Here is a 20,330-nt window from a genome sequence, read left to right on the forward strand (position 1 = left end):
TCTTCTTTAACTCTTAACCATCAACTCTTTCATTCCAGGCTCCGTCAGGCTCACCTGGACGGACTTTTGCTACCAAAAGTGACGTGAAGCAACGAGTCTCACCCTCCACTTTATATTCTCTGGCAACCAATACACCCAGTGTTGGTCAATACATCCCTTTCTCTCCTCGTCCTTCCATAACCCTGGACCCCTCCTCATCACCAGGGTTGATGATTCATTCAGAAGCTGCCTTTACATTTTTGAACAGTGAAACACAAAAGCCGTCTCCCCTATCTTTGCCATCAGCATTGATGAGCAAAGACCTTTCTCCCCTTCTCTCACCACAACAGCAAAAGACAGCTCATTCACAGATTCTACCTGACATACAGTTTTCCACCCTGAACCTCTTTTCTGCCCGCATACATATCACCTCTTTCATGACAGAAGAGTCCAAAGCTCTGGAACCATATCCTCCATCTAAAAGCTTTAGTAATGATACTCAATGTTTGTCCCTCTCTGCCCCCCCTTCCCCTAAGGCCCTTCCAGCTCAGTCATCAGCTGAACACAAACCACTTCCCTCTTCTGACACTGTGACACTATATCAGTCTGACTTCTCGGTGGGTCGGTGCCTCATGAAGGGAGCTGAAAGATCTCCACACAAAAACACAAACCCTGGTTCAGTGCTCTATCCACCGCCCTCTGCCTCACGGGGTTTACACCCCCCGTCTTCTGCGGCAAATGAGTGCAGCTCACACAGCAGTGAAACAAGCTATACAGAGTCACCTTTTTTAGGTTCTGAGGAAATTACTCTGACAGATACTGATCATGGATCAACTTCATTTAAGTCCGCTGAGGATGAAGATAGACTTCCTTCAAGCCTGCTTTCTCTAAAACTCCCTGCTTTGGCATGTGACTCACACAATCAAAAGGATTCTCTGGTAGATCCAGTTGATGCAATACTTCCAAAAAATGCAGAGCCACCTCATAAACAAGCACCGGAACCTTCTCAAAACGGCACAACAAACTTAACTCCAGCCCCCCCCATTCAGAACTGTACTCTTTTGGATGTAGACAACATCCAGCGATGGAACATGAATCAAACGATGGTAAACGGGGGCTCAGTTTACACGTCAGACAAGGACAGTGCTGGACTTTCATCTAAAGAAGCTTGTATTCAAGCAGAAACTGACCATAAGCCTCTCATTTACTCCGTCTATGACGGTCATTCATCAAAAACCGAGCCACAGAAACACCAGGAGCACCGCCATTCAGGATCTTTGAGCAAACAAAAGAAGCTGTCCATCAGAGATTTAGCTGCATGTGAGCAGCAGGTACAGCATAAAACTGAGATCAAACCCCACAAGCTCACCACTGACAGCCTTGGTGTGGTGCAGGAAACTTCTGTTGATGTTTCAGATGGTGAAAATGAGGATGTGGACTTTTTCCAACAACTTAATGCTGAGAGCAAAGTCTATTGGGCCGAACCCATCCAGATAACCATTTTAGCAGAAGAGTCCAACACTTTTCAAGATTCCCATGCTGTCGTTTTGTCTGAAGACACAGTTTCTCTTTCATTATTGCCATCCCCTGCCACATCAGGAACTAATCAAATATCAGGAAAGGCAGATATCCACTCAGATCCATGTTCATCTACCCCTAACTCATGCTCGTCCCTTTGTGCATCCACAGAGAAGTCCCACAATCCCTCTGTTTCTGGTCAAGCATCCTCTTCTCTATCATCTCACATTGTTCAGAGAAAAGATGTTCCTCTCTGGACTGAATCCAAACACACCAATTTCCCAAGTGCTCAGACTCTTGACACCTCCACTCCTTTACGTGCTCTTCAGTCATGGAAAAACCTGCAAATTCAACGTCACGCTCTCACCTGTAAACTGTCACAGAGGTATTTCAATACACTGTCAAGGGATGACAGCCAGATGTGCATCAGAACGCAACAGAGACCCTCAAAGGGTTTCCCTTCAACCACATCTTTTCCATTGCTCTGTACTGACTCGACATTCTGCAATCCCACACCTGTAATGCTGAGAAGTGACAGGGCTAGTGAAGATCAACACACAAAAAGTCTGGAGTGGATGAACACTTTAGGTCCTGGATCAGGGGGTGATGAGCAACCGGAGGTGGGCAGGAATGAAAGCCAAGGTCCAGACACTTTGGGAGGGAAGGCCATCCCGCAGTGCTGCTGTTCCTGTCACCACCCTCAGAACTGCTGTGGCAGGAAGTACTCCCATCCACAGCACATTTCTGTAAGTAATGCCACACTATCCAGACTTTTCCTTTCTATGGATGCAGACAAACTCACAGAAACCTTTAGTGTCTTGATTTTTTTTTTTAATTTGATGTTTTTTTCATGATGGAGAAGCAACTGCCTTTTGATTACCGTCACTGACTTTAGCTAAAGGCTGATTTCCGCTGGTCAGTCTGTGGTGCGTCTCAGTTGCATTGCAATGACACAAAAAAAGTACATTCATTAAACAATCAGAATGTCACCATTGTCTCCGTCAGGTCTGCATTTGGTGTCTGTCCCTCCCCAACACAGCGCAGGCTTTGTGCAGGAGATCTATTTCCATTCCATGGACGTGTTCATTTTGCTATAAAAAGCTGGAGACACAGCAAACAGGTTCAAGTTTCAAAACAAAAACTTTATTTTAGTTATTCTTATATACCGTCTATGTGTAAAACAGAGCGTGTTTGTCCAAAATAATATATGTTGATGAAAGAATGATTAAAGAAAATAAACAAAACCCCTAAGCATGCAGTGGAGGAATCCTTGTCTCTCTGTTGCTACCTTTTGGGTGTCTGCCTGTAGCCTGAAAGGGGTGAATATGAAGTATTCAATCCCAAAGTTGGTTGAAAAATATTAATTTTATTAAACTGAAATTTAACAAATTATCCTCCGGGCACCACCTTCATAATGAAGGAAACATATTTATTATTAATGATCAGCCGCTACCTCTAATCAATAAAGTAATAATCAATTAATCAGTCTCTCAACTCTAGGTTGTTCGTACCCTTTGAATTGACTTTACCACAAAGAAGAAAATAATGATATCAAACAACGACGTTCTTTTGAATATTTATTGAATTACATGAGGTTAAACAAGCAGAAATACTGGACGTAAAAGCATGGAAAGCAATCAACATATGTGGAACACAGAATATAGCTTCAACTAATAACTAGAATAGATAAATGAGAAGAAAATACATGAAATATTGAGGTGAAAAATGCTAAGTGTGTGGATGCATTAAGTGTGTGTTGTGCATAAAAAGGTGTTGTTACTGATCTGAGAATAAGCTATTCTTAAAAGGAGGAATTCAAAACGGGGCAAAGATGTTACTCTTGGAAAAATAGTTAATCTTTGTTCTAACCACCAGCAGCTGACTGTATGAGCGAAGTTCAACTTCTCACCAGCGGTCTGTAGGTCTGCTCTGCTCTGCCAGGAAGGGTGGTTGATCCCGTTCCTGGTCGGATGCTTCAGGGGCCGTGGAGGCGAGATCTTTAGCCAGGCGTAGAAGGAGAGGGAACCTGCGGTTCTGCTGGTTCTGCTCTGTTCAGTCACTTAGCTTCTGGGGTGGTCGAACGATTTCTCTATTCCGTTTTGTGACCAAAAAGTATAAGTCGCAAAGCTGGCCGGACAATGAAACTTATCGAATAATCTAGCATTGAAAATCAGTTTCAAAATAAAAGCATCAAAAAATGGTAAAAATGTAGGAATCAGTCTATGAAATAAACGGGAGACAAAAATGTTGAAAAGGAAGAAAGCGCACGAGAAAAACGTGATCTTAAGACTGGAAGAACTTAGAGGTAAAAAGGGCTTGGTTTCTTCTAGAAAAAAACAAAAACAGGAATCTTCTAAATCGTGTTTAATCCCTCCTCCTCTTGTGTGATGTTTCTGTTCTGTTCCTGTTTCTGGTTTCTGGATGTTTATTCTTGATGCTGAATTAATAACAGGTGGGTTTCTATCAAACAAAGTTTGGACAACCTCATATGTGTGTAAGAATCCGTATGTGGCAAAATAAAACACTTACCAAATCTAAATAACCACAGAAAATCAATTCTCCAAGCTTTGATGGTTACACATGATTATTTCATGAATTTTAACCTCAAAGTAGTTGTGAATCTTCTTCTGTTAGGAATAAAGGTTTGATTACACACATGTAATAACCATAGACTGTATATATAATAACTGGACAGAGCAAGCCCCCCTACTTCCGTGTTCCATATAGGAAGTACCACTGGGTTCCAAAAAGGCCAAAGTCCCATTGACTTACATTGAGAAACAGACAGTTATTTCTCAGTCATTTTATATCTCAGAATAATCATTCTTCCTCTGCTGCTTTCTGATTAACTTCTTTTTTCTAATCCTAATTTTTTTTTAAGATTTTTTTCCATTATCACAAGTTATTAGAGTTATAAATTGACCAATCAGATGGCTCAATAAGCGTTTGTGGGTCTGACGTCGACCGTCTGGGGGGTTTGATTGACAGATGACGGGTAGCCAATGGGAGCAGACTTCATCAATGGGTCCGTGAAGACCTTTTAACACCTACTTTACAATTCAACAATGTACCAATCATTGTCCTACTGTTGTTTTCCTCAATGGAATGTACCGATGCAGCAGTTTAAAACAACAAGAGGAGCATGCTGTCGACATTTTTAGATGAGGATTTACTCTGTAGAAATAGATTTCACTCTGAGGTTATGTGCTTTGGACTTTTTTCTTTGTTTAACGTTCGTTTTTCTTTATTTCACTGTTTTGATTGTAGCTTATAAATAATAAGTTGTGTATCATACGGAATGGTACAGCTCCTCCATAAAATCACCAACCAAAGTTTCATCTTCTTCACTTTTCCAGCTTCAGCCTGAATTAGATGCAGCCGTCTGAGGAGCGCGAGACAAACTAGAAAGGACCTGGTCGTATTTTCAAACAGAAAAAAGATCCAGCTGTTCACTTGTTAGGATGGTTATTTATTTTAAATACCGCTGAACGCGCTTCTCACGTGCATCTGATCAGACTGTAACCTGGCAGCGCATGAGAACTGACAAGCTGCTGCTGCTGCGCGCGGGGGGGGTGCTCCATTCTCCAGCAGCGTCACCCAAATGCTCCTTTTATCTTGACAAAAAGGAATAAATGTAAGTAAATCCAAAAGGACCGCTGACAGAATCAAATGTTGGAATGGTTCTCCCTCAAAGGCTTCAACAATGACTTGTACAATTCTCCGGTGTCATTAAAGTAGAAGCTGTTTACATCCCGCGGTCTCATGGTCGAGGCGTGGAAAGAGGCGGACACTCACAATAAACTCACTCCAGATTGGTGACAGTACTTCCTATAGATTCAAGACTCAGCTATGACTCACAGAGACTCAGACCAATCGCTGAGGATGGGTTGCAGATGTTTGCAAATGGCGGTATCCGTTTCAGGAAGTGACAATGAAAGCGGTGGCCTACTTTCACGAGGAGTGGAGGTAATGCATTTCCAATGGGGGACCTCATGGCTCGAGAAGTCCAGTCTTTTTACAGTCAATGGTAATAACAGAGCATTTTTCTGAAGCTATGAAGAGATGTTTTACATGTCAGATCCAATTAAGAAAAGTCCTGTGCTTTAAAACATGAACGTGTTTCACATAAAGGATCTTGAGTGTCTGTCTCTTGCAGACTCCACAGGAGTCTGGCCTGCTGGAACCAAAAGATCCTTTGAAGGTGACAGGTTGAAACTAACCAGAGTTTGGAATGCATAATAGTCAGGGTTCCGGCCGGTTTATCAAGAGTTGAATGACTTAACATCCGAGTGGGAAATAGAGGTTTTAGACAACTTTATTGCCCCTCTACTGGGAGAGAAACTCTGTTCTCTGGAGAAGATGCACTCCAAGTAAAAGTTGGCTGACCAAATGGTTAACACAGGTTATCACCGCTTTTTCCAAGGGTGGAATGCTACGGGCCCAAAAGATACCAAAAAAGGCGGGTGGGGGGTATCCACTTCACTGGCCAGTTTATTCCCAGGACAGGCGTGACACTCGCTCCAGGCTCCTGACCGGTCCATATGGTCCTTGCCTTCAGCCAGCTGGGACAGGCTCAGGCAGCACCATGACCCTGAAAGGGATTTAGCGGGTTAAGAGAATGGATGGAAAACGACAAAACAGCTAAGCTAACGTGAAGCTAAAGTAGGTTAACTGGCAGCCAACCAAAGTGATAGTTAACAAGAAAAAGAAATAAAAATCAGAAAAAGAAAGAAAGTTGGGTATTGTGATCCAACTGATGTTTTTTTTTTCTTTACTGTTGCATCAGTCGGGCACCAGCTTAGCTGTTTTTGCTTTGTGATCATCTCATTATCCACCATTGTTTTACACCTAATGAGTGGAGTGGTATGTCTTCTACTCCTTTTTTGGCTGTTGTCCACCACTTCTGGGTCTGCAACTATCTGCTGCATTGTTTACTATGTTCATTATTTTTTAGAGAAGTGTTATGCTGGAATGTTAACATAAATTCTGTTCAAATTCCTTAAACAGTTTATTTCACCTTTTACAGTAAAAACACAAAACCCTTTTAGAGGATGCAGTGTTTTATGACTTTTATGTTTACCTGCGGGGCTGTGTCTGGTGGAGTATGAACGTTCCCTCTGATTATTTTCACAGTGCTCCATTGAAGAGTGGGAGAAGATGATGGAAGGACTGCAGCAGTTTCATTCTGTCTTCAACAACATGGTGAAGAAGTTCTCTGAGGAGCAAGCGGCAGTGTCTGGCATGTTCTCTGACACTGAAAGGTAAACACCTTTACCTCTGTCTGCCCACAGCATCATCACCTGGAGCTCATTTTCCAGAAAAAATGACAGATGAAAATTAGGTTACCCAAAACCTAAAATAAACATGTTTACAAGAAAAAAAATGTCTTAATGTGGAGCCATGTGGGAAACATGCAGGATTTTCCAAAGCATAACTGAATACATGTGATGGTAAAAACACAACAACTTCACACAGTAAATGACTCAGATGACAACATGTTTGTGCTCATATGAGCTGGAATATCCATCACCACAGTCATTCATTGACCAGTGTGAAAGAAATGAAATCCCTTCAGATTTTGTCTATTAGTGAAAAGGGTGCAATCTGTAACTGTCAATTTGCAATCCATTTACCTTGACAGTTCTAGAACTATGAACCAGATGCCAAGAGTGATCATTAATGGCAGAGGTGGCACTACCAGAAGATCTCCCATGATTGATGAGACATGGTGTCTCCCCACTATTGATGGAGAAACCAAAGCTTTCTGAACCACTGAACCAAAATGAATCAATTTCTGTTGAACTCGTTTAGGGTTGTGAAGCATCTGACACCTTGTAACTAGTAACATCTAGTACTAGTGACATGTAGTAGGGGTGGCTCTGGAGCAGCGGTAGGCCAAGCGGTTCCTGATCAGAAGATTGCAGGTACAATTCCCGGCCATGTCCTCGGGCAAGGCACTGAACCCCACATTGCCTCTGGTGGAAGGTTGGCACCAGTGTTCAGCAGCGGAGCCACCACCAGTGTGTGAATGGGTCTGTGACTGTGAAGCGCTTTGAGCGTTTGAGGAAGGTAGAAAAGTGCTATACAAGTAAACGTCATTCATCACCCGGCCTTCTAGGTGTCTCTTGGAGGGGCAAGGCAAGTTTATTTGTGTAGCACATTTCATGTACAGAGATAATTCAAAGTCCTTTACATAAAACATTAAAAGAAACAATCAAAAGAAATAGTAAAAATGTGATCATTAAAATAAAATTAAAAGAAAGTAAAAAGATTTTAATTTAAAACAAGCATAGATAGTGCAGACGTAAACTTTTGAATACATATTAATCAAATGCAGCTGAGAACAGGTGAGTCTTTACAGAAAAGTTCCACAATGGGGGGACTTTGTCATCCTCCAGGGGGACTCCAATGCCTAGTGGGTAATGACAGTGGCACCTGGAGGGGCGTGATTGGTTGGAATGGCCTCCCTGACCTGAACCCGAGTAGTGTTTTGTTTTGAACTTTTGTGTATGTCATAGTTTGTCAGTAACTAATACCATGACCGAGCACAAAGGTGTCCATCAGTACACCTGGCATCAGGACACCCTAAGCAGAAGTTTAAAGAATGACTTTGTAGTTGTTTCAGGTGACCTTCAGCCATGTGTCTTGGACATTTGGGTAAAAAGAGGGGCTGAGCTGTCCACTGATCACTACCTGGTGGTGAGTTGGATTCCTTGGCGGGGGAGGAGGCCCGAAAGACTCGGCAGACCAAAATGTACTGTGAGGGTCTGCTGGGAAGGTCTGGCTGAGCCCTCCGTCAGGGAGTTCTTTAACTCCCACATCCGGGAAAACTTCAAGCAGGTACCAAGGGAGGCTGGTGACATTAAGTCAGAGTGGACCATGTTCTCCACCTCTATTGTCTCTGCTGCTTTCTGGAGCTTTGGTTGCAAGGTCTCTGGTGCCTGTCGTGGCAGCAACCCCTGAACCCGGTGGTGGACACAGATGCTGTTAAGCTGAAGAAAGAGTCCTATCAGGCCTGGCTGGCTTGTGTTGCTCCAGAGGCAGCTGACAGGTACCAGCAGTCTAAGCGGACTGTTTTGGAAGCAAAAACGAGGTGCTAGGAGGAATTTGGTGAGGCCATGGAGAAGGACTGTAGGTTGATCTCAAAGAGATTCTAGCAAACCATCCGGCGCCTAAAGAAGAGAAAGTAGTTTTCTGCAGGTACCATTTTCATCTGGAGATGAAGCAGAGGCTGAGGACACTGGGGTGGAGCTGTCCATCACCCAAGCAGAGGTCACTGAGGTAGTCAAAGAGCTCCTCTATGGCAAGGCTCCGGGGGTGGATGAGGTTCTCCCTAAGTACCTCAAGTCTCTGGATGCTGTGGGAGTGTCTTTGCTGACAGGTCTCTACAGCAATGCATGACAGACAGGAACCGTACCACTGGACTAGCAGACTGGGGTGACACTCCTCAACATCCACAGGAAAGTCTACCTGGTTGTGAAACGGTGAACCAACCACATTACCTATGGTGTCCTGTAGAGCAGTGGTCCCCAACCTTTTTGTGGCTGCGGACTAGTCAAACCGTGAAGATTTTACCACGGCCCGGGGGGTGGTGGTGGTGGGGGGTGTTGTGTCGAGAGTGGTCACAAACTGCTTTATTTTACCATTATAAGATCACCTCATTTCAAAAAATAAATAGGAACAAAATGTAACACACATCAATGATTGATGTTCAAAAAGAAACAAATCTGAATACTTTGAAGCAAAAGCTTCAAGTGAAACATTTTGAGAGGAAGACAGTCTTTACAAAACAAAACTTAAACTCGTGACTTTGATCGCCCCTCTACCTGCACGCGCTTAGTTGGACGTCCCCTTTTCTCCTCCACTCCCCCCGCACCGCTCTCTGCACTGCTCCCCTTTATGTTTTTTTTAATGGAAGTACTTGCATTGACCACCGCGTGTTCACTACTTCTCTGAAATGAGCATCTGATTGGATGAGCTCGTTTCAGCATTTCTGTGACCGTTCTAAAGATCAGATTCATTTATGAAAGCCGGTCAATTAAAAAAAAAAAAAGACTTCCCTCTCAACAAAAAAAAAAGAAAAATAAAACATTCACCTACGGCCAGTTGGCAAGGGGTCCATGGACCAGTACCGGTCCACAGCCCGGTGATTGGGGACCACTGCTGTAGAGGGTGCTCTGGGAGTACAGGGTCCGGGGAGACGGGGAGTATCGGGTTTACATAACTGGCAATAAGTCAAACCTGTTTCATGCAAATATTACTACATATTGAACATTCGAGTAACAACTTTGATAAGTGCAAAAAACCTTATGAACATAAAGGTAAACTACAAAACAGACTTGGTGCAGAGGGAACTTTGAATGGCAGTGTCGAGCTGGGACTGCACATCTCTGGAAAGCAGCTCAGCTCTTGTTGATGACAGGGGAATCCGTCAGACCTTTACTTAGAGCTGCTGTCCATCTTTTCCCTTTAATATAGTTTCTACCATCACCATTTCGGAGTCACCATGGCGTTTTGTGCTTGCCCAAAACCCATAGCACTCGTAGTGAGCACTCGTAAGCTCGTAAGCTTGTTGTTGCGCTGTTAGCGTCTGTGTAATTACACATGTTGCACCCTCGTACTGTCCTTTCAGTTTGTGTATTCCAATTGGTTTTGATTTTGTCTCGCAGTGCCGGTTCATATTGACGCTTTTAACAAAAGCAACAGACTCTGTGCTTTTAATACACACTGGAAAAATTAAAGCATAAGTTTTGGAAGACTTGATTTTCAGAGTCCAGTTTTCTAATTTTTGACAGCGCCATTGTTTACTCAATTACTTGATAACATTAACACATCACTCTTGAAGGGCCCCAGTCCACCTGTAGCTGTCCTTGTGCACACCTATTCAAAACTCACTGTGGGTAAAGATGAATGCAATATGCTTTTTATTTAAAATGCTTGGTGGTCCAGATAAAAGGGTCTCAGGATCTGGTGGTGATGACCGGAGTGAGTGCATTGGGGGGAAAGTCGTTGAGGTCGGTCGTTGGTGTCTTTATGGGGAGGGACGATGGTGGCAGATTTAAGGCAGGCTGGGATGAAGGTCTGTTTCAGTGAGTGGTTGAAAATGTCAGTGAAGACCTGTGCCAGCTGGTCAGCACAAGCCTTGAATACTTTTGCTGGTACTCCATCTGGACCGTCAACACCCTCAAGAATGAGAGGTGACATGAACCGAGAAAAGTAGCTTAGCACATATTTTAGCTTTATGCTAACTGTTATAGATAAATTACACATTTTAACAGTTTTTTAGGCAAAATTTGCATTTAGCTTATGTTTCAGCTCTGCTGTCTTGGCTAATTTAGAACTCTGTTTTTTTAAGGCTATTTGGAGCTTAGCTAATATTTTAGATTTGTGCAAGCTGTTTTGGCTAAACTACACATTTTACCATTTTTTAGGCTAATTTAGCATTTTACTAATATTTTAGATAGCTATCAGCTTCAGCCTTTTTAGTTCTTAATTTCAGCATCTTCAGCTATCAGCACTAGCATCTTCAGCAGCCAAATTCAGCTTACAGCATTAACATTAGCATTATCACAGGTAATGCTATATATCTAGATTTTAAAATGTTTTAGTATTCTATTCTTTCAATAAAGATTACTGAAATTAATTGTTTAAGATTTGGCTATATGTGGCTTTCTGGAAAACTGTTAATGTTTACATTTAGGTTGTGATTGTTACACTTTTCCTGTTAGCCTACATACTGACCCCGGTCTCACATCAAAGAAGAAAACAGTTGTGTGGCCCTCATTGGAAAAAGTCTGGGGACCCCTGCTTTAAAACACAGACAAAAAATACTGAAACACACGTTAACAAACATGTAATTTATTGCATTGTTGTTGCATGTGTGTGTGTGTGTGTGTGTGCGTGCACGCATACATGTGTGTGCGTAGGGAGGATATTCACGATATTGAGAAGTTGAGATGTTCCATCAAAATGGAGGCAGCAGAGCTGGAGCGGCAGTTGAAGGAACTGTCCCTTCACTATGAAGAAAGCCTAAAAAGGGTGAGTGTCTCAGTGATCAGCCAAGAATCCATTCAAATCTGTAGATGTTGCCACACACTCAGCAGGAATGTGACAATTTGCTTACAAGAGCATTTTATTGTTAATTGTCACTAATTAATATTTTTTCCATTTTTCTTACAGGAGATGGACAGTCTGCTGTATGAGCAGTCTCAGCTTTGCTCACAGGTTGTACTATCTGGGACTGTGTTCACATCAAGTCCTTCCTCTCATAGAGAAGCAGCTACTCAGTGCTCCTTGCTGCCCTGGCTCCCCTCAGCTGATGCACAGACATCTCGGGTTTCCACCAGCAGCACAGGAAATGCAGGTTTCATCCCAAAGTCCCCCTTTGGATCAGACAGCCAGGCTCCTTCTCCCACAACATCTGAAAAGCTGGATATCCTGGGGCTCCTTCACAGAGTAGGAAAGTCCTGCATCCAGTAGTCAAATCAATAAAGTGTTTGTTATGGACCCTACGTGTAACCCTTGTGCTATCCTAGGCATGTTTACATTAAAAGTGGGGTCATCTGGATTCCACAAGACAGCACGCTGAACTTTTTTTTGTTCAAGGATTTTTTATCTTCTCTGGTGTCTGTGGCAAACATTAAATCCTGTTCAGCTTTGTCATGGAAAGGAACGCACACCAATGTAAGGGTGGGGTCACCTAGACCTGCACCAAAGGCTAGGGCTGCGGGCTACATGAAAAAAGAAAGAAACCAGAATGCAAACCACTCAGCTCTCAAACAACCAAAAATACGTAATAAGCATCAGGAGTCAGAGCTCTGTAACCTCTTCTGGTCACCGGCGGTAGCCATCCTGACACACCACTTCTCCCAGATGCCTCAGCATGTAGTCCCCAGATGTCGCTCACCTGAATCCCATTGACAATCATCCACTGTCTTAAGGACCACGCAGTGCCCCGCTCAGTGCAAAATATTGTTTGTGCTGTATTACCGAGCATTATTATTCTGACCTGAGTCTGTTTAATGAACCTGCAGAACATGGAACCAGCCGTCTGCCTGTCTGTCCTTAACAATGAGCTGCCAAGACAAATAACGGTATGACAAAAGAAGGTTCATTGTCCCAAATGCAAAGATAAATCAAACATTATACATTAACTATAGTCCAACCACCCCTCCCCTCCCCCCACACACACACATGGGGCTGTGGAGATGCAGGTATTTAAGGTTTCTTCATTCAAACCAGTGCAGCCACAATATACTCCTCCAATCCTGAGCACCTGAAACAAAACAAAAACAACATACATTGCAAAACAAAAATAAACATAATACTCAAAATACAAGAAACAAATACAAGAAATACAAGAAACAAATACAAACATACACAAATGCAACAATAGATTGCAGAATTGTCACAACCAGGCAGACAGCAGGTTTATTGGTTCAGACAGGAACTAAGCACAGCTAAACGTCCACAAAGCTAAATCAGGGTCAGACAGGAAGAGGACAATCACGAGCATGGGGTCATCCAAGAAGAGACTAGAGGAGTTAGGGTCCAGGTGAGGGTCAGGACAGGCGTCAGGCAAACAGATGAAGCAGGTTCAGAAACAGAAGATCAGGTCCACATAGAAACCCTCGGTAATGCAGGCAGAGTGACACAAACAATACTTCGCACTGAGCGAGGGTCTGTGTGCTGCTTAAGATACACGTGGGTGATTGTCAGATTGGAGGCAGCTGAGCAGCATCCAGGAACTGTGCCCGTGGCTGCTGGGAGATGAAGTGCAATCAGTACTCTGGAGATGGCTCCCACTTGTGGCCAAAGAAGGAGAGAGAGTGCCGACTCCTGACAAGAATAAAGAACAGACTATAATGTTTAATTGAGCTGTTCTGGTTTATATTCATGGTTCCCCGTTTGTGTTTAGCTTTATTTAGATTACCCGCTCATCCAGCTTGTAACTACACCTGGACTTGGACCTCCAATCTGAATAAACAGCTACCTTTGTCTTTGGCTGAAGCTTCAGCAAACCTCTGATCGTGATGAATGATGGTAGCATCACAGAGTGTAGAACCAAATAATCTGGACCTTTTTTTAAAAAACACTGAAGTCTCTTCTGTTACAAAAATACAATGTTTAAAAAAATAACACCACCTGATTTTAGACCACAGTTCTTAAAGAAGAAAAATGCATATAAAAAGCTGAAATCTAAAATACTGTTGGTGAGTTAATTTTTAACATGTATTAAAAAGTGAAAACAATCCACCAGTTTTTTTCCAACTGAGTCTGTCTCACAAAAGGAGAAATAATTTGGTAATGAAAGAATGAAAGTTGATGTGAGGTAGTAAAGGATTTTATTTTTATAAAAGCTCATCATTCAAGTGTCATAGAAGTTTGTCATATAGATTCTATTTTCATACATCTTTTACACAGTGTTTAATCACTTTCTTTTGAATTATTTTTTATTATCCTTAAAAATTGCGTTTTATGTTTTACTTATAAGTCTATTGTTGAAGGCCTGAGGCATGAAGAACACAGAAGTGGGAGAAGGTACCATGGGATCACTTGGATTGGTCAGAAGTTGACTTCTGGTGTCATATAAACCCATGACTTGTAAGTGTGAACATCCAGAGAACGCCCCTGCATGTATGCAGCTGCAGAAGAGAGCGTTTAAGTAGACCATTTTAGGAGAAATGCTGAGAAATGGTCTCCAAAGCTTTGTAAGATCTTCATCTCCAAATAAATGTACTTCTTTGACCTCTTGGAATGTGCTTCTCCTTTGACTAAAACAAACTAGAGACGGGGGATCACATCAGCAGCCAGAATCAAAAACAAAAACAACTCATCACATTTCTCCAGTTTTTTTTTAAAGCACCAGTTCTCAACACAGGTATTTTTTGCACTATAAAAAGTTAAATCAGACACAGGTTTATCAATAACAACTCTTTTAATGCATTGCAATCCAAATCATTTCCACAAGGTCGGATCGTCTAAACCTCCGTTTATCCGTCAGCTCTCAAGTCATGAAATCACCTTTGGTTTTCACGTCCAGCTGGAATCCTTTTTAGGGCTGAATTTAAAGTAATGTTTTCAAAACTGAAGTAGAGCTCGAGTCAAAGTCATGGTGCATTTAGACCGCAGAGAAAACTTGATATGATTTATTTGTTATGAAATGGGAGTTAATGATAAGATGCATGAAACTGAAAATTAATTTAGAATTGCAACAACTGCTAAATCTAGTCTAAAATAAAGTATTTGTACCTCCCAGTTGTGCCTTAGTCACATTCACTCACATTCTCCCGCCGGTCAGGTTTGTGGATTTGAAGGTCGTAGAGAGGAGCAGCTGCGTCTTAACGGGAGCTCAGGTGTGTCTTGCAGTTCTCTTGTGGCTTGTACGGTCACGTTAAGGGACATCATGAAAATGGCACAGAGGATTGATATCATCATGTATCGTGACGTCTTTGTAAACCTGATGTAAGTTAAGCTCACTTATGGCGGACAGAGATTCTGTCATACCGTGTTCTTACTGGCAGTGGTCTCCAACCCCGGGCCGCAGACCGACACTGGTCTATGGGTCACTTGGTACTGGACCCCAGACAACAAAAAAAGAAATGCACGAGCTAACTTAGATTATTTCTTTTTTTGTGTATTTTCCGATTCTGTAGGAAGCTTTTTTTTGGAAAACTACGGCATTCTGTTGACCACGACTGGATGACTCAGTGGGCTGGGTGTAGGACTGATGCACAGGAAACCAGGATTTATTTCCCAGGATGTGTAATGAGCTTCATCCAGTGTGGGTCCTTAGGAAAGACCTTCATGCTCCTGCCTAAACTGGGGGGCCCGGCCTGGGTCTCCCTGTGCCGGTCCCTATCCCAGATAAAATACAGGGATGTATCAGGTAGGGCATCTGGCGAATAAATCTTTTATCATTGACTGTAGCTCCCCCAAATCATAGCTTTTGTTTTATACTTCTATCTTTTTTATTGATTTATCTATTTTCCTGTCTATCAGAATGTTCAATAAAGCTTGATAAAAGAAAAAAAAATACAGTCAGTGATGTCAAGTCCCACTTTGGTCACGTGACTTAAAGGGACTGCTCAGAACACTAAGTTAAAAGCCCTAGGACAAAAAGCTAATAAAAAAACAAAAACAAACATGTATTTGGAGAGTTTCTACAGGAGGAAAGGCGCTTCACGTGAACAGCACTAACGGGCCACTTTCACAGGGTTTGGGGGGGTTGAAAAGTAAAAAAATCTGTACGATACATCCCTCTCTCACCTACTTCCCCCTTACTTACCCTTACATGTTAACTGTTTGCTATGACCTGTCACCCGTAAAACGCCTTCAGAAAACGTGTGCATGAGCATTTTCACTCTATGGGTTCACTGAGTGATCTCTGATCTAGATATTTCCAGTGGGTCACCTATGTGCCCCATACAGATTTGCCCATTTTTTGCCCTCAGACAGATCATGTCCACCCCTAGGACAGTTGTGACTAAGGCATTTAAGACATTGATTTATTATATTACCTTGAATTAATGCCAAACTGCACAAGGAAGTAAGAGACAAGCAGCACAAACGAACATCAGCAGATTTACTGCTTCAGGCTGGCTGTAAACTCGAGTATGCGATTGGAATGGTAATTTTTGAATTAAATTCCTTACCAGTTACAATTACAATGTAGGCAACTGCACCACACTTTTTACAAGATGAAATAGCCATTTGAAAAAAGAATTAAAAAAACTTGAAAAATAATAAAAACAGCACTAAACACCAAAGCTCCCCATATCCTGCACCGACAACAATGCTGTGAAGTCGCAGGATCTGCTGGAGGATTATGATCTGCAGAGCAAACCAAGAATAGAACTGTGAAGAGCAGAGGAGGGTTTGGCAGCTAGAACCTGAAGTTTTAAGGGTTTGACATCTGTGTCAACAATGTCCGTTTGTAAATGAGCACACCACTGTTCAGGCACTGTGGCCCCTGCATTGATCAGCAGCCTCTTGTGAAGACACCGCTGACCAGACTAAGCCACAGGACTACTTTTTGCGATGAATGGAGAAGCGCTGCAGTCTCCTGATCCTGGCCCGGGCATCGAGGGGTTTCCTGTCACAAAGCTGTGATCGTGTCAGCTGGTAGGAGCTTGCACAGTAGCTGGGTTTCTTGAAGCCATCACTCAAAGATGAGTTAGTCTGAGGCTCTACAGAGACAAACAGCTCAGCATAAAACTTCATTATACCACAGTTTCACCACATGTTGTCATAGTTGCAGCAACTTGTAAAAAGTGGAAGGTAGCCTCAGCAACATCCTTGCATGTTTACATATGAAGGTTTTCATAAGCTGCTTGAGGTGACCTTTACCTTTACAAATAAATGTATTTAAAAAACTGATTCTGAATCCACCAGTACTTTACATTTTTCTTGATGATTTCTAGACCACTTACCACAAACCTGATTTTTCTTTAAATCCCGAAGATCCAAACAGAAGACGGATGAACTGTCTATTGTCATGAAGAGCTCATTGACATCGTCTTTCCCTCCTCATGCCAGCTGTGGCACATGGGCCCCGCGTTGCCGACCGCTGGTCCAGCATTTTCAAAGGCAAAAGCAACTGTTTATCTAACAAGTGTTGTCATTTCTATTGTTTGTTGTTTTTTTTGGGGGGGGAGAAAGGTTAAGAAACAAGTCATGTTTTATGACCCTGATTGTAGGAACCAGGAATGACTAGTTTGCTTCCTCAGTGCTTCTTTACTGCCAGTAGGTGGGGTTGTGGGTTTTCTCTGTGTGGACAGGTGTAGTCACGCGGCAGACTCGTGTCCGGTTCACTTTGGAGTGGAGTCCAATAGTTTTTTACATTTTTGTCAGTAACTTTCTTTCCATTTTTTTGCCATTTTCTTTAATATTTCAGTTATTAACTCAACTTCATTTTTAATTTGTGTTCATGTGACAATCTGAAGAATTATTCTGGGTTTTTTTCTCTTTTACACCTGGATTGTAGAATTTTTGTGGATCATTGGATTTAGCTGCAGGAGCATTAGAACTCTGGATGTACACTGGAAAATTATTCTAACCTGGCACTTCATGTAGTTTTTTTCCTGTGCCCCACGGCCTCTTATCCAACACACCTGTTTTGATTGGATTCCAGCCTCGACCCGCTCTGCCAGAACTCGTCCTGGGCTCTTTCGTCTCTTTTGGGTGGTTTTCTTCACAGCTATTGTCTTGACCTTTCATCTGAGCAGCTTCCAGGTCTAAGAATAAACAAACACATTCACAGCTCAATTTTTGTGTTAATTTAAAGACTAATATGCTGGTTTTTAAAATAATGTAGGCCCAGTGTAGCCTAACAAACCTGGTATGTCTTTTCTTCCCCGTGCATTTTTGTAAGCTTAGTGGCTAACCTAGTAGCTGTATGTTGACCTTGGTTATCGTGGTGATAATTTATATTTTCTTCAATTCAGTGGTTTGACAGCAGATACAAGTGGAATACAAGTTGAAAGTTTTTTTAGCATCTTCTTATAATCTTAATTTGCTTTTCATAATATTTTTTACCACAACTTCTTCAAGTTATAAACCGACCAATCAGTTGCCTCAGTGATAGCATATGGTGCCCGCTGGCCCCCACCTAAAACATTTGATTGACAGCTTCTCCTAAGATGCTTTTACTAGAAGGGGTGTGAACTTCCAACAAGCTTACTCCTGATTTGGAAAAGTAGTTGCCATAGAAACGTCACCTAAGGCCGACTCAGGTCAGTCACTGTCATCTGGCTGCAACATGTCCAGATCATGAAAAAAACTGGTTTCATTTCACTAGAGCTGAAAGTAAGGCTTTTCTATGACTGCTGTCACTCTCCCTCAGTCCAGTTCTCTTATACAGTCAGTGATGTGTGCGCAGCTGAAGGAAACTCTGACTTTACAGATAGGATCAAATATATTTCATTGATCTTGTTACAACTCTGGGGATCAAGTAACAAAGTGGAAAGAACGGAAAAATGAAAATGAAAAAAAACAAGTAAAGGAAAAAAAAATCAGATCTATCTAATTATTTATAATTCCTCCATGGTCTTCATCAGGTGGGACGTCAGGGCTATCTGTCTGTGGTGGTTTTGCTCCGTGTGTTGTCTCAGGAACCAGAACCAAACAGGAGGTCTTACACCGGATAGGGGCCGTCCCCAGATTCACGCTCAAGCTGAAGCTGTCAGTGACCACCTCACAGATCCTGTCAGCACAGTCCCTGAGCTGTCCCAGTTTGATGCTTCAGTTTTCAGCTTTAGCTGCTTCAGTTTTCTCCTTACCTGATTTTATTCTAGTTAGAGGAGGGTGGAGGTGGGTGCCAGGGACGGACTGGTTTCAGTGGGGGGTATGGCTGGTAAAGAGAGCGTGGAGTTTGGGGAGGACTGGAATCAAACCAGTTGAAAACAGGTTGAAGTTGTCGACCGGGCTCTGGTCTCCTTCAGCTGTGCTGTGGCCGGCAGTTGTCTTCAGGCCTATCCTCACATCTGGAGTGTTGCTTTGCTTCAGCTTCTGCCTGCAGCTGTTCTTAGCCTGTCTGATCTTGTATTTAAGTTCAGACTGAACTCACCTCAGCTCCTCTTTGACTCCCTCCTCTCCTTCAGATGGGCTTTAAACTCGGGGGCTTCTGTTACAGAAACACTACAGCCTCTAAGCTGGCACAGGGTTCTCAGCTCCAGGCTTCTTTGATCACTAGTTGTGATCATGGACTGTATATGAGAACCGGACTGAGTGACCCCCCCCCCCCTTGTTCGAAACGTTTTCCGCCCAGACCAACAAGGAATGTATACAAATATAACTATTATAGCTAAAGTTTAGCCTCAAATACAAAAGAGGTTTATACAAACATATAGCTTGTGTCAGAAGCTGCTGGACAGGACGAGAAGAGTTACACCAAAGTTACACCGTACACCAGCAGGTTAAACATTGAAGTTCATGAAAACCAAAATCCCGACGGTACCTGAAGTACACACAAACAACTGCGAAGCACGCGCCTAGTTCCCACAGCAAGTGATCGCTGTCATTCTAGCGCTCAGACAAAGTCACTTCTTACCGGCCGGATCTCCTACAGATGGATGATAAATGCTGACAGGTAGACATGCTTCACACACGCGCTACAGAGCCTGTATCTCACCGGTGCTTCTCCCGAACGAGCGCGTGCATCACTATTAAATGTCCGATGCAGCGTGCGCCCATAGTTCCGGCGCGTGACTCAGACGCTCAGCGCTACAGCCTCTTTAAATGAAAATATAATATCGATACTTGGTGAGAACCCATCGAGAATCGATCGCAGGACTAAATATCGCGATATATCGCAATATCGATATTTTGGCACACCCCTACTCAATATACTGTAAGTAGGTGGTCTAAAAAAAAAACCCAACACATTTTCAAAGAGTTTCATTGCCAGATTCTCCTGAGCCCACTTTCAGTGTTAGGCCTGTGGCCTTCTCACATGCTCACTACTGGTTGGAGAGAGTGGTTATCATAGAAATGTCACTTCAGATAGAAACTCAGTTACGGCTTACTGAGGACATCGGTTTCAACGTGGCAACGGACTTATCGCAGAAAAATGACAACTGGATTGACTTCATTTGTGCAAGCAAGTATTTTCTATGTGTGACGTCACACCTGCTCAGTCTTGTCTTCTTATACAGTCAAAAGTTGTGATCAAAGCGGCCACGTGTGGTAAGGGGGGAAGAGTCATATGCATCCTTAACATCAAAAAGAAAGGAGAGCTGTTGATATTACTGCTGTCCCTGCAACACCACCATCATTTAGGATAATGGTGGAGGAGTTGGTGGAGGGAGAGGCCTCAGCAGTCCCACCATCCAAAA

At 42.7% G+C, this 20,330-nt stretch overlaps 2 protein-coding genes across 3 annotated transcripts in view; one reads left to right on the top strand and one right to left on the bottom strand.

The window, feature by feature from the left end:
* Nucleotides 1-44: 44 nt before the first annotated feature.
* On the top strand, nucleotides 45-12,008 carry LOC118600262. Of its 2 annotated transcripts, XM_036217446.1 has the most exons (4): nucleotides 45-2,243; nucleotides 6,631-6,758; nucleotides 11,424-11,535; nucleotides 11,677-12,008. In XM_036217446.1, the coding sequence occupies exons 1-4, from the start codon at nucleotides 210-212 to the stop codon at nucleotides 11,974-11,976; spliced, it is 2,574 nt and encodes an 857-aa protein (XP_036073339.1). In that variant the 5' UTR covers nucleotides 45-209; the 3' UTR covers nucleotides 11,977-12,008. The 2 variants fall into 2 exon arrangements, with proteins under 2 accessions (XP_036073339.1, XP_036073340.1); XM_036217447.1 differs by lacking the exons at nucleotides 45-2,243; nucleotides 6,631-6,758 and having other exon boundaries at nucleotides 11,392-11,535.
* Nucleotides 12,009-15,990: 3,982 nt separating this feature from the next.
* pde1ca (phosphodiesterase 1C, calmodulin-dependent a) overlaps nucleotides 15,991-20,330 on the bottom strand; it is a 21,663-nt gene continuing 17,323 nt past the window's right edge. Inside the window, exons 16-17 of the mRNA XM_024261772.2 lie at nucleotides 17,610-17,732; nucleotides 15,991-16,685 (exon numbers count right to left, since the gene is read on the bottom strand). Of these exons, the coding sequence (XP_024117540.2) occupies nucleotides 16,525-16,685; nucleotides 17,610-17,732 (284 nt within the window). The 3' untranslated portion in view covers nucleotides 15,991-16,524. The remainder of the gene's footprint in view (nucleotides 16,686-17,609; nucleotides 17,733-20,330) is intronic.

The sequence above is a fragment of the Oryzias melastigma genome, linkage group LG20 (assembly GCF_002922805.2).
Source record: "Oryzias melastigma strain HK-1 linkage group LG20, ASM292280v2, whole genome shotgun sequence".
NCBI classification, from domain to species: Eukaryota; Metazoa; Chordata; class Actinopteri; order Beloniformes; family Adrianichthyidae; genus Oryzias; species Oryzias melastigma.

Bases quoted from the DNA above. Each gene is read 5' to 3' on its own strand.
- LOC118600262 (XM_036217446.1), top strand. From the start codon at position 210: ATGATTCATTCAGAAGCTGCCTTTACATTTTTGAACAGTGAAACACAA. The intron at 2,244-6,630 runs GTAAGTAATGCC...TTATTTTCACAG, and splicing joins CCCATCCACAGCACATTTCT to TGCTCCATTGAAGAGTGGGA. The intron at 6,759-11,423 runs GTAAACACCTTT...GTGTGTGCGTAG, and splicing joins ATGTTCTCTGACACTGAAAG to GGAGGATATTCACGATATTG.